Source organism: Calonectris borealis, chromosome 24, assembly GCF_964195595.1.
Source record: "Calonectris borealis chromosome 24, bCalBor7.hap1.2, whole genome shotgun sequence".
NCBI classification, from domain to species: Eukaryota; Metazoa; Chordata; class Aves; order Procellariiformes; family Procellariidae; genus Calonectris; species Calonectris borealis.
The window spans coordinates 4636905-4650459 of record NC_134335.1 but is presented as its reverse complement, the minus strand read 5'-3'; the positions used below and the strand labels follow the sequence as shown (position 1 = coordinate 4650459).

The 13555-nt window shown below is 43.9% G+C and overlaps 1 protein-coding gene across 1 annotated transcript in view; it reads right to left on the bottom strand.

The window, feature by feature from the left end:
• The window catches only part of GRAMD1B (GRAM domain containing 1B), a 44986-nt gene extending 32589 nt beyond the window's left edge, over positions 1-12397 (bottom strand). The window contains exons 1-2 of the mRNA XM_075172975.1: positions 12316-12397; positions 3002-3212 (exon numbers count right to left, since the gene is read on the bottom strand). Of these exons, the coding sequence (XP_075029076.1) occupies positions 3002-3212; positions 12316-12326 (222 nt within the window). The 5' untranslated portion in view covers positions 12327-12397. The remainder of the gene's footprint in view (positions 1-3001; positions 3213-12315) is intronic.
• Between the last annotated feature and the right edge of the window lie 1158 nt (positions 12398-13555).

Genomic DNA, 13555 nt, shown 5'->3' with positions numbered 1-13555 from the left:
AGCAGGAGGCTCTGACGCTGGCTGGCATTGGCTCACACTGGAACTCATCTGAGGTCCACTTCCCTCTTGTTTCTCTAATTGTCTTAAAAGTCGTTGGTTTTTTCTCTCAGGAAAGCAAGGTGCTGGCTGCAAGCACATAACAGTACCACTACACATACTTTTTACGCATACATCACTCTCTGCCAATGTTCTTCCCACCAGTCCCTCTCCTAACAAACCTCTCCATCGCTTAGGGAAAGCGCCTCCAGCCTACCATAGCCTAGCCACGACCTGTCCTGACCCACACACCTCTACTCACCAGCAATCCTTTCAGGACTCTCTGCTACTCCAGACCTGCATTTTCCATAGAACTACTTTCACACCTCACTTAAGACATTAGTCCCACAGTCCTCCTTTGTAGTTATCCAAGCTACAGTTACCAAGCACAAGACAATCTGTCTAAAAAAAGACATAAAGAAGCTTCCCGCAGACACCAGCAATCATGCAAGGTCAGGCTGGTTACAAGAGGTATTACGACCAAGGGAAAAACAGTAAGCCAGCGCTGTAGACTTCATTGCTTTCTGAGAACTTGCCTAGAATGAAATCTAAGGCATCAACTGGGGAAAGGCCAAGGCATTGATTTCGTGAATTATGAAGCCATCCAAGCCATTCTGGTTTTAACTTTACTTGTATACATGTGGAAATGTCAACAGCCTGGCACTTTGTCCAATAAGCATCCCATCTGCGTTTCTCATTTTTACACTCTTCTGAGGGTAGCATAGAAATGTGAGATCAATCTCAAATGAGCTTATCTCCACTCCAAGCACCCACAGAGGGATCTTCTACTTATTACCTTTCAGAGCGAGCCCATGAATTCTCACAATTCATTTGGGACAGGTCTGTTCTAACAGGTTTAAGCTGGGTTCATTAGAAATCACTGATCTTTAATATTTACATCACACAGAAAAGCGTGCAAGAGCAGTAAGTTGAGATCACTGGCCACAAAACTATTATTTATCATAAAAAGCAGGCAAGAAGTTATGGAGATCAACTCTTGTTTCTGAAAGGCATAAAGTAAGAAGAGAAGAAAGAGATGGGATTATGGTACTGTTTAGCCTACCAAAGCCAGCAGATTTCTCCCTGGCAAAGAGAGCAGCTCACTTCAAGGGAGAGGGAAAGCAAACCTTGAAACAAAGGCTAAAATTAGTTGGAAGTAATTGAAGGAGTGTGATGAACAGGCCAGTTCTCACACCATGTGAGCAAATATTAATGAGATCCCAGTGATACAAGTGAAACCAGCTTCTCAGCTACAGGCATCAGGCTGAGCTCTTGCTGACATTCTCGCAGCCGCACCAGGAGAATGCCTTACTGGGGTCACCGCTCAGTACCACAGGGGGGGTTTCTGAGTGATGAAACAATTCTACAGTGGGGGACAGGAGAGAAAAAAGAAGGCTTACTTTGGAGAGGCGCTTGTGTGACTTAATCGGAGAGAAAGCATGCAGGAATGAAAAGAGAGAAATTAAGGAAAGAAGAAAAATTACCTCGCAAATCAAGAGAAGGAAAACCCACAAACCCAACAGAAAGCATTATATGCCCCCCCTTCCTTATGAAAAGCACCATGAATTAAAGTCAAGCGTTAGTAGTCACCATGTTGGTAAAAATCGCACTCCCATGGCCTTAAATCACAGCACTTTATGGGCCAGGGCAACTCATCTCTGTAATCCCCCCTTACCAAAGACGCCATTTCCCTGACAGAGCATCCCCCAGTGTGGGAATAAACATAGCGTGCCCTGCACCCTGCCTGCCTCCCATCTGCATGGCTTTCTTTGGGGGACAGACCACTGGCACCATAACGCATGAGGGTGTCATCCGGTCCTGCCACCCTGGGGCGGTGTTTGTAGGTTACTGTGTGCACAGGAAGCTAGTCTGACCTCAAGGGCGACCTCAGAACTGACAGGTCTCAAATGATTCATCTTGAAAAAACCCTTCGCCCCCTCTTTTGAACTCACATACTCCCCCCCTTAGTGGTGAGAGATCAGTTCAGCCCAGTGAACGTGGGCCAGTGAATCCTGTTTCCTGTGCTGACAGTGACCACAAAGGGGAGTGGATGAAGACTTCTTGTGTGCGTGACACAATCCATCAATAGATCAGGCAAAGATCTAACAACTCATTTCACACAAGCCATCAGGGTTACGTCTGTGACACCATGAAGTTATTCAGGCTGAAATATTTCACTTCAAAAATCTGGAAAAACACAAGTGCTCCTGACAGCTAACTATCTTATAATACGCCACTGACATTAGGGTTATAATCAAAGGTTATGTTTGGCTCCCAAAGCCCTTGTGTTTCACCAGGTCCCACTGCTCACAGAAAATCAAGAGTCGCCAAACCTGAAACCCTCTTCCTCAGTACAGCAAAGACAAGGCTGTTTCTAATATGGTCAAAAGACACAATACCTTTCTAGGGAAAGTATCACCTACTCTGGCCAAGACAGTCATCATACTGCACTGATAGGAGGCAATGTGCAGAGGACTAGCAAACTGATTCTGTGCAACTTGAACCTCATCTCAACACAGGACTTAGACAGGACTGGAGAAATGCACGGGCCCTTCACAGGCTGTCTGCACAGAGGAACCTTTATTTGTTCCATGACACTTCATGATCCAGATGCTAAAAAGTAATTGCAACAGCTGATTTTCAAGGTCTTTCTCAAAACCACAAAGCCTCCCAAGCAAACAGGGCCTTGACTGCAAAAACGCTAGCCTACATGGGCCGTTATGGAACTGCAGTACCATCAGCAACTCATGGACTCAGGTCGCTGAAAGGATGATAGAGTTATGCTGAAGTCTGACCTAGGCAAATAGCTCCCAGTTAGGAGAATTTTCAGAAGTACGATGGGGGAGGAAGGAGGAAAGTTAGCCAGAGGAAAAAAGGCACAGGAGAAAGCCAGCGTACCGCATTAGAGAGTTTAGAACTGGAGACACGTGCACTTTTTGGCTAAAGTCATTTGCTCGCTCCTCACCTTGGAGTTCTTGGCCCCACTGCGGCCTGACTGAGAGGAACAGCTACGCTGTACACCCTGCTCCGGTGTGGAAGGGGATTTGTCTGACGAGTGGTCTGAGCCTTTTTCCACCATGGCGTCTCCTTGGGAGTCCTGCGGTGTCGGGGATCGGGAGCGTTTGCGCAGGATTGGGGAGCAGGCAGGTGTGCTGCGGTTTGAGTTACTGGCAGTACTGCAGAAAGAAAGAAAGAGCAGGGTTAATAATCTTCAGCTCAGACAGAAAGCAACTGCACCCATGCCTTGAGGTGGAGCATTACCCACAGATTTCTCCACTAATACAGTGGACAAATCTGGCTTCCTGAAGCAATGCACCCAATGCCACACACTTAGGACTTCTGTCCCCAGTAAAATTAGGCCGTAGACAGTTATCATTTACCAGTGGCAGAGGGAACTGCAACGGCCTGCCAATGTCTTTCTCCACCCACTCTTCAATTCATCTGACCACAGATGAATGCCTACAAGAATGAACTCATTCTCTCGTGTCAGCTCTGAGAGTTTAAAATGATGATCTGAGCTTAGAAAACCTAAACTTGCACTCAAGAATGAGGGAGATGTCAGTGTGTTCTCCACACAGTCCCCCTCTGTACCTCCTTTATTTTATTTCAGCAAGTGTAACTATTCTCAACAGGATGCACAAAAATGGAATCATATCTTTTAGGAAACACTCCATTAAAGATCATCAAAAATGATAGGGCACTGGGAGGGGAGTCACAATGACAGACAATCCAGTCATGATTTCCTGTATCAAATCATCCTTTCCCACACCAGTTAGAGTTGGGCATGAAAATGTTTTGTTATAACATAACATGATTTTTTAAAAAAAAAGTTCCCCTTTCGTAACAGGGAAAAGCTAGACCTTTCAAGAGTTTTATGGAAATTATGAAACACTTAGGGGAATGGAACTTCTCATCCTGTATCTTCAGCAAATGCCCTAGCACCTAAATCAGAAAGCCAGTTACATACATATTTATACAGAACAGGAAAACTCAGATTTCCTCAGTGTTCCTTCTCTTTTGATGCCTCTTCTTCCTGCCAGACTCTTCAAAATATCACAGGCTACATCCATTTTTCCCTACATAACTCAATTCCTTCAGCAGTCAAATCTATTTATGACCAGCTCAAACATTTTTGAGGCCTTTCCAGCTGGTACTGTTCAACTTCACAACCTGCAGGTTACAGTGGAACCTGGGCTGATCCAAGGATGAACTCTGTGCTAACTCTGCCATGCTGAGTTGTTACAGTACCCTGTTATCATTAGAAATCCCAGCAACAGAAGAGCAGGGAATAGAAAAAGGATGAAGGAATTACAACTGTAAGGGATTGCATTAAAGAAGCTGGTACAATCAAACTCTTAAGAGCTATAATTTAAGCCCAATTACATACAGCAAACTGAAGTTTGCTTCTCACAATGGGATATACAGTGAGGTAGGTAAAATGGATCGGCTCCTTTCTGAAAATCTAGAAAAGTTGAATACATGCCTGAGGTTTCATTAATTCTCAGATAAAAATCATATACAACTCTTATCTTTGAAGATGCCAAAAACATTTTACAAATGTTAGTTAGCAGATACAGGTAGATCATGTAATACACTCTTCCAGTAGTTATCAGGTTTAGTTTGGTTTGGTTTAGTACTGGATGAACTGGTCTCATAAATTATCCAATTATTTGCTCACTGCCTGTGTTAACGCACAAGTGATGAAACTTTCCCTAAACGATTTTCAAAAAGCATACAACACAGTTGCTTATGCAAACATCAACAGAATCAAATTTCACACTCATATGCGCAATGAACTTGCAATTGGCACTTCGCAGAAAACCCTTAGAAGATATTTTCAAGAATATTAAGTGTGGAAGTTTATATAGGTAATGAACAGGCTAGACAAAATGGGTTTGCAAAATGTTCTGTAAGCAGGAAGAAAGATAGATTAAATTACAGACTCTGCTCTGTTACCTATTTCTACTTAATAGACTGAGAAACATATAGACTTATTATAATAAAAAGCTGCTTGTTCAAATGCCACCTAAACCCCAAGTTAGCTCCAGTGCGAAGACTGGCAGAATAATTCCCCCCCTTAGCTTATTTCTTCCACAGTTCACACCTAGCAATGGCACATCTCATGAGTGAAATATGCCAACAGCATACTGTGTCCTTCATCTCCCTGGTCAAGACACAGGAATACTGAAATACTAACTACATGTACAGCACAACTGTAGCAATATTCAAGCTTTAATCCCTCCAAATCGTATCTGAAACAAAACAAAAGACTGAGCAAAAGATGATCTGGACCATTCTCCCAGCAGCATTGCCTGCAACAGTTTAGGTATATCATGAAGTAAAATTATCAGGGTTTTTTTAGCTTATTGAAATGTACAAAAGTATCAGGCTTCTTCACAGACTTTCAGCTGATCCAGTTAAAATGGGTATTTCACCTTTTCTGTCCTCCTGCTGCTACTTCTCCTGGCTAAACTCAAGATGTACACGCTTTTTTAACAACCTAGCATAGCTGCATCTAGTGTCCCAGTTGCAATCAGCAACTATGTGCATGTGCAGAAGATGCTGTGCAAACGGTACTAAGACTCGAAGTTCATCAGTAATGCTTCCAGAGATGGAAATGGTTTTGAATTGCCATTCCTTCGGTTAAGAACTCTAAATTCTTAGAGGAGGCTCATGCTGTGTTATTGCTTATCTGGCATTACATCACATTTCCTAAATCTTGCCCCCAGCATGCTTGATTCACCATAAACTGGTTTATTTGAGAGATCCCCAGAAATACAAGGCAAGAATTTGAAGCCAATGTTCCTGAGTCACATATCATTGCACTAAATTTGTTTGAACAGACACACTCGGGTTTTTTCTACAGCTCTACGAAACCCGAGTTTATCATGCACAACCTCCTTCTCATTTTCAGATCATGCGCGTTCATACTCACAAGTTTCACTTTGAGTTTCAGCTCCAAGCAACTCTATAAAGACCAAGTCAAATTCAGTCAAGGTTCTGCATCCTTTCAGATTACAGTTATGAAGGAGCACTGAGTTGTTACTGCTTCTAAAGTAAAGCACAAAATAACCAGTTCAAAACCAGGGTACAGCTGCACCATGTGCATGCGAAACTTGGATGAAACCCGCTACAGAGTTCAGTGCTCTTTTACTCAGATCATAATCAAATGAGAAATGAGGCAAATTTTGCCTTCTGCGGACTGCAATAAATACATTAATACTAGCTCCACTATACACTCACTCACACACCGGCATGGAAGATACATTCTCAATTTTCACACTCTGAGCACACACATGCTCCAAAACTGGCTTAACACACCTAGCACAGATACTGCTACGCAGTGTGCAGCTATGGAGGCCAATTCAAGCTAATCACCCAAGGTCTCACAAAGCTCCTCAGGCGGGTTTTTCAGTCACGGCTGAGTAACTCACGCTGCTGCAGCTACATAGGAGCAGCATCAGCAGTAACTAGCTTAAAGCTGGCATGTATATCTCTGTCCAGGCTCAGTTCACACTACTGTAGCCATACATTTTGGTGCCAGCTCTGCCAAGCACAATCTCAGGCAGACTAGCCTCCAAGTTAGTTTTCCGGTCACTTAGCATCTCTGGCATGCTTTAAAAAACTAAATCCATCCATACAAATTGTGTTAGGTACCTATGGATTATCACCTTTGCAGAGACAGGGAAAAAAAGATAGCTTCAAGGGCGCGTTCTCAGGCTCTTCCTTAAGTCAGTGGCAGGAAACTGATCAAACTCAGGAAGTCTGAATCCACCTCGTACTATCTGATGACTGGGCAACGCTGAGTATTTCTCACATGAAGAACTCCATGGGTGTGCAAACAATGAAGAACACAAAGAGTCTGTTAATTCAGCCTTTCATCTCTACCACAGCAAGGATGGGCACAAAAAACACAAGCCTGCAGCTCCGTCCCACTCGCCTGCCCCTGCCCTGAGCCCCTCAAAACTCTCGCTGCTTCTGCTCAGTCCCTGAAGTTTGAATCCAACCCAAGGCACAGCCATGACGAACGCTTTCTGCAGTTGCCATAGTGACCAAGGCCTGCAATTGAACCAGGAATCAACGTCTGAAATGCCAAAACGGCTTGACCCACTTTGAAAAAAAATAATAGTAATAAATAATGCTTTACAGACCTAATTGACCAGAGTGCATTCAGGGCCTCACACACCCCTGCAGTGTAGCCTTTAGTAGATGCAACAGATTAAGTCAGGGACAGAACACAAACAAGCCCACCTAGGCAGCAGCCCCTTGCGCCTAGGTGAAACCCCTGCATAGAGTATATGAAAGCACGGAAGGCAGAGTACGTCTTCTTGGTTCATGTTCATACTGTGCCTAAGAGAAACACCTCGTCTTATGATTGAAGCTGCAACAAAAATAACATGAGCAAATGTGATGTGGCTAGGAAGAGGCCAAACTCTGTTCAGTCACATGGAAGACAAGTCTCGATATCTGGAGCAGTGTAGCGAAGAACTGAGCTTTTCTCTAGGTGGTGGAAAAGGAACAAACGTTTAGCAATGCGCAGACAAGCTACCTGGTCACACCCTACTCTGGACACTCCACAAAGCAAGGACGCAAAGCAAGACCCAAAAAGGCCAAACTTCCTCCTCCAACAAAATCTTTCCTGTAAGGATTTGGACCAGCCGGTGAACACAGACTTCAGCAAGTAGTAGCTTTTGGGAAAGGCTACAGTCTGTACTCCACAAGATAAGATGGGATTCTTACAGCCATAAAGGAACCCTGAGGACTCTTTGCAATGCTCTAATGGAGAACTCAACAAGAAACTTGACGTTGTTCAAGTCTGTTAAATAAATTCTGCATGAATGACATTCAAGCAGTCCTGAATTGACAGGGAAGTCTGTCCATCCTACCAGATCTTCTGAAATAATCACTCTGCCTGCCACTACAACACAGCCATCCCTGGGCTTAAGACAAGCACCCTGCACCAGTTCTTTCCCTAATCACACATGCCCCAACAGCAGCCATCCTCCAGACACAACAGTTTGCAGAAGAGCAGTGTCGCAGCACCTGCAGCTACACTGTACAATAGCGGCTTAGTTGTTCTCCTCTCAGGTAGTGATACACACAGATTAAGAAGACGCACAGCAAATCCATTTGAATCTGCAAGTTGCAGGATGTGAATTAGAATTCAGCCAGAAGTAATAACTACGCTACCAAGAGTACCAAAGGATTTGTAACAACGAGGGCAGCTCACCTAAACAAGTGGCAGCTTCACGCACACAATGCTCCCTACCTTCGTTGTGATCACTAGTTTCTCAGACGGTAGAAACAGATCAAAGACACCATTTCCTGAAGAATATTTCTAAACCCCTCAGACTTGCTCAAGAAAGTCCTGATCTGGAAAGCTAATCAGCAGCATCCAAGTCCACCATAGTTCTCAGAAGAACTTGCTTTACAAGAGCAAATCTGGTGAAGTTGCTCACATCTGCTTGCAGCCCATAGCACCTACCTGACAGTAAGCTCTTCAGGGCCCAAAACTCGGGTTACCGACAGCATTGCAAATGTTGGCTTAATTCTGCAAAGTGCTGAGCACTATGTCCCCAAACCAGCAAAGAACTTAAGTACATATTTAACTCTGTATGTAGACCCACTGAAGTCCATGGGCTGTGCAAACAAAGTCTAGCCTGTGCTTACATGCTTTCCTAAACAAGAATGAAGGAGATTCTCAAGCATAGAACAGAAGTCTACTGATAAAGTCTTGAAAAGAGCAGAAAAAGCTACAAGGTCAAGAAGGCACCTCAAGCCTGGCTGTAGTACAAAAAGAGTTAATTCTCCTCAGAAACAGCTAAGTAAGGGGGTTAATTAGACGCCTACAAAGATACTTTTCTGTGATACAGTCTGACATCAGTGGAAAAAGATGAGATTCAGAAATTCATTATGCAGTCTACCAAACAGCAAGCAGATGGTAACAACTTTTGGTCATCACCAACCTACACTCACTTCAAATTGATAATCCAAGAATGAAAACCTCCATATATCCTCAAGCAATTCCCTGGGCTTGCCATTGCTCTACAAGCAATAACAAAATGCTATACTTATAGTACATCTCCCAGTAGAAAAGACAAAAAAGAAAGCATTAAATTAAAAAGCAATGACACCTGTAGGGCTGTACAGAAACCGAGCAGTGTTTCATGACAATTGCTTTAAAAAGAATAGTAAGTATAGTATACTTTTTGCATGTTTTTTAAACAATTAGTTTTCAACAGAAAAGTCCATCCTTGTCAAAGATTTACTCTGATTATTTTGACCTTTCACAGAATGGTGTCCTCCTATGACATTCAATAGCATGTTTACATATTCATGAGATAAAATTAATGCAATTATTATGCTTCAGGGGATTAGCAAATCACTGCAAGCATTAGGAAGGAATTTGCCTTCTGCCCATATATAGCACTGCAAGGTTGGTCAAATCTATTATTAACAACGTCACTGTCTTTCTCTGAATCATCTGATACCGGTTACCACTAGAGACAGACTATCAACTCTGATGGACAAATGGTCTGACATCTTACAGAAACTCCCACTGTACTGTGTTTGAAACAATCCCTCCACCGCTCCCTTCCTACTTGGAGTTATTGCAAAAATCCCAAGAAAAAAGTCAGAAAATGCTTTCAAAACAGAACAAGACAGATCTTAATAATACTGTCCAATAATACAACAGTCATAATTTAGAAAGGATCATTAATCTCCAGAGAACCAACACGTGTTATAAATCATACACTAAACCCCTCCGTCACTCACAAATTAACATAATTCCATTTGTTCCGAAGGAAGATAAACCACATGGAACAAAGTATGATGGATAATACAATGAAATCTGGGAAGCAATAAAGGGGAAGTAATGCAAAATAAGAATTTCACATCCCTCTGAGGCTGACGGCATGTCTGTTTCAGACACAGCCCAACAGTCACCTGCAGGTCACTCAGTCTACGGCTGTACTTCCAACAGAGGAACAGATATGGGCTTTGTTTCATCTCCTCCCCACCGCAATGCCAATGGCTCTTGTAATTAACAGCAAGAATTGCAATATCTGATGCTCTCTTCAAAATCTCAGAGCCTGGAACTTGGGACAGAACAGAGCTCGCAACTCTCGTTTAAAAAATAAATATAATCATGAAGGACACTGTTAAGCTATCTCTGAAGTGAAGTGTGAAAACTTGACAGCTCAAAGAACAAAAATAAAATGAAAATAAATCCGAGCATGTTTATTTTAAACCTCATTATTTCCAAGCTAACATTCAAATCTTTCAATGGTTTGGAGACACAACGTTGCTGTCATACATCAATCCATGTGCATCTTTTCAAGGCAGAATGAGAAAAATACAATATAGCACTAAATAGCTAGTGATAAAGATCCACGTGCTGTTTTGGATGAGGACATAGGTATGATACAACTCCTAGATTACCTCAAGAAGAGCACAAGCATTCTTCCTTTCTGCCCATTTCCTGCTATAACTTCAGCAAGGCAACGAGCAGCCCAGGACTTTATCCGCAGCACAGATAACATCCCCCTGAACACATTCCAATCTTGTGGCAGGGGTTTTATAAACCACAGATTAAACGTCCAACGAAGCCTCACACCACATTTTATCAGCGACAAAGCGGGGATGGACAGGGATATTGTATATCTCAGGAGTAGAAAACAAAGCTAGAGCTTTACTTCTTCCCACTCACTCCTGCTGCTCATCAGCATGAGCTTTCATAAGTGAATAGAAGATGCTGTGATCTTCAAAGCTGGGATCAAATCAATTTCTTTTGCTCATCCCTTGATGTTTTAGCCCTTTACCATTCTGAAAACAACACCACAACCATTTCGTGTCCCCTCACCCTGATATCCTCCATGCAATCTTTCTCCTTTGCTCTAACCATGCAGTAGCACTGTCCAGCTGAAATTTAAAAATAGAGAGGGCCAAGGGCTGCAGCCGATACTGGGAAGAGTCAGACACGCTCAGTGCAAGAGTCACACGCAGTCTTTTGTCCTGAGGACCTGGCTCAGGCTTGTCCCTCTACATGGCATATTCTCTCTTGCATTATCCAACTTTCTGGTTTCCAGTGCCATGGGCAGCTGGGGGCTTCCCTTGACAAAATGCTGGGCATCCAAAGTTATTGCACTGATGTAAAATATATCTCAGATTCCTTCTATCCTACTGATCCAAAATCACAAGCTCCATCCTAAATCTACCAGCTTCAAAGGGAGTTCTCCTGCAGATACATGTGACTTAATGAAGCAAGGAAACAGGAATATATCCTCTTTACTGAATCAGTGATTTCCATGATGGACGGGACAACGCTAGTCGCCAGTAATCTAAGAAAAAGCAATTTTTTAGCGAATGGGGATTCATCAGATTCTCACGCACAGTGCAGCGAGCCTTCATTTCCTACTGCTCTCCTCCGCCAAAAAAAAAAAAAAAAAAAGGAAAAAAAGCCACCTGTATAGACTCTGGAGAACAGCCTGAAAAAGTGGCACAAAACAAATTCTGTCGTCCCCCCCCCCATCACTGCAAATATACAAACACAGAGAGGAATGCAAAGCAGAACCAAGACATCAGTGTGCATGCTCCAAGCCCTTTTAAGAGCAAGGGAGCACATGTGCAAACAAATACACCATATTTCTGCAGCAGCTCCAGCTGCCCTCCTGTGACGCATTGCCAGTTCATCCAGCTTCAACCCCCTTCTGCCTCTCTCCATATACCCAGATGCTTATGAGCGTAATAACTGCCCCTTCGGGGGTGGGGGATGGGGGAGACAGTAGGCATAAAGGGAAAAGGAGGAGGGGTGAGGGGAATGAAAGCTGAAAAAAACAATCAGATTTGCTCATCGGTTGTTTCAAACAATCAAAAAGGCTGCTTTAGCAATTCCGCTGCAGGAGAGGTAGAGCGCGTGCATGGGGGAGAACAAGGAAAAAAGGAATCAGCCTGTGCAAGGGGAAAGAAACGAAGCATCTCTGCAACATGATGTCACGCTGTCGGCTTTCAAGTCCCCCAAACAGAAAGGAGCAGCGGCAGCAACCAACATGGACTCCAGATTTAATCTGCCTTGAAAGCGTACGTCTCAGATGGTAGATTTGCTTGGCAAACCTGTGCTGAGCACAGCCATACAGCCCTTTGGTACCGTCTTTCATACATATACATGCATACATGCACGCGTGTGCACACACATTCAGAGACTGCAGACAGCACGTATACACGCAGAGGGGAGAGGATGAGAGGCATCAGCAGAAGGAACAGGAGAGTAACACTAACCTGGTAGCCATTAGGGACCGTAGTGCAGCGCGGAGCAGCTAGGAATTCATTCATTCATGCACTTGTGTGTGGTGGGGGGAGAGCGAGGGTGGGCCAGCGGTGAGGTGGGAGGGTACTCACCTCCTGCACCATCTCAGAGCCCTTCCCGAAGGGAAGAGGGAGTAGGGGGTGCCTGGGGCTCCTCACGGGCACCCAGAGCCCCCTCTCTCAGCTGCCTTGCACGCTGCTCGGGCTCCTGCCATGGCTCAGACTCTCTTCTCCCCCGCGCTCCACTCTCTCTGATTATAATTGTTTGTGCAGCTCGACAGAGATCTGTGCGCCTCTCCCCCTCGCTGCCAGTTCTTTCACACACACTCCTGCACGCGCACACAAACACACACGCGTGCGCGCGCATGCACGCAGCCTGTGGGCTGCCGCTTTACATAATGCGGCCCCCTTAATGCCTTCATTATTCACATCTGCCAGAGGAAAAGGGGGGAGGGGGAGCTCCTGCAATTTCTCCCAAGGTCCCCTGGTTATACCTGTCACTTTTAGATGCTGTTCATAAAGTTTGGCAAAGTCTACAAGTTAAGATCCTACAGGTTGAAAAAATCATATTCATCCTCCTTGTGTACACACCAGACCATTCACACATGTGAGAGAAAGTTTCGAAACCTGCAAGCATGTCAATGCAAGAACAGTCAGGAAAATTAAACCCTAATTAACTGGTAAAGTGGATTATCTAAACTGAATTAAACACTGTGAGGACACACTCTTTCAGAATTAAGGTGACCTCATCTCAATTTAGCTTACTTCATCTAGGAAGCTAATTTGGTTTCATTTTTCATGCCTATCCATATGTAAACAGGCCTGGGATTTTTAAAGAAACGTTATCGAGCAAAGTTTACAACCCTACAGCAGTACTAGTACATGGTGTTTCTTTGGCGGACATACACACCACTGTATCCCTACACACCCGCTCGTGGACATCTTTATGCCAGAATAAGGAGAAGAGTTTCAGACCCTTCTCAAGGGCTCTCACAGTGCAATATAAATTACATAGGCTGAAGGATGAAAAAGAAGAGAGCAAAACAATCAACTAGCTTGCACTTTTCCTTCCAGTATATGAAATCTGACCTTGTCTGTGCAAGGAAATAGTGTAGAACTGATCTGGAACAGCTTCTTGTACTACACCCTTGATTTGAAGCGCAAGCATCCACGTGTGGAACTACTCTGGGTTATTCTAGGGCTTTAAATGTGA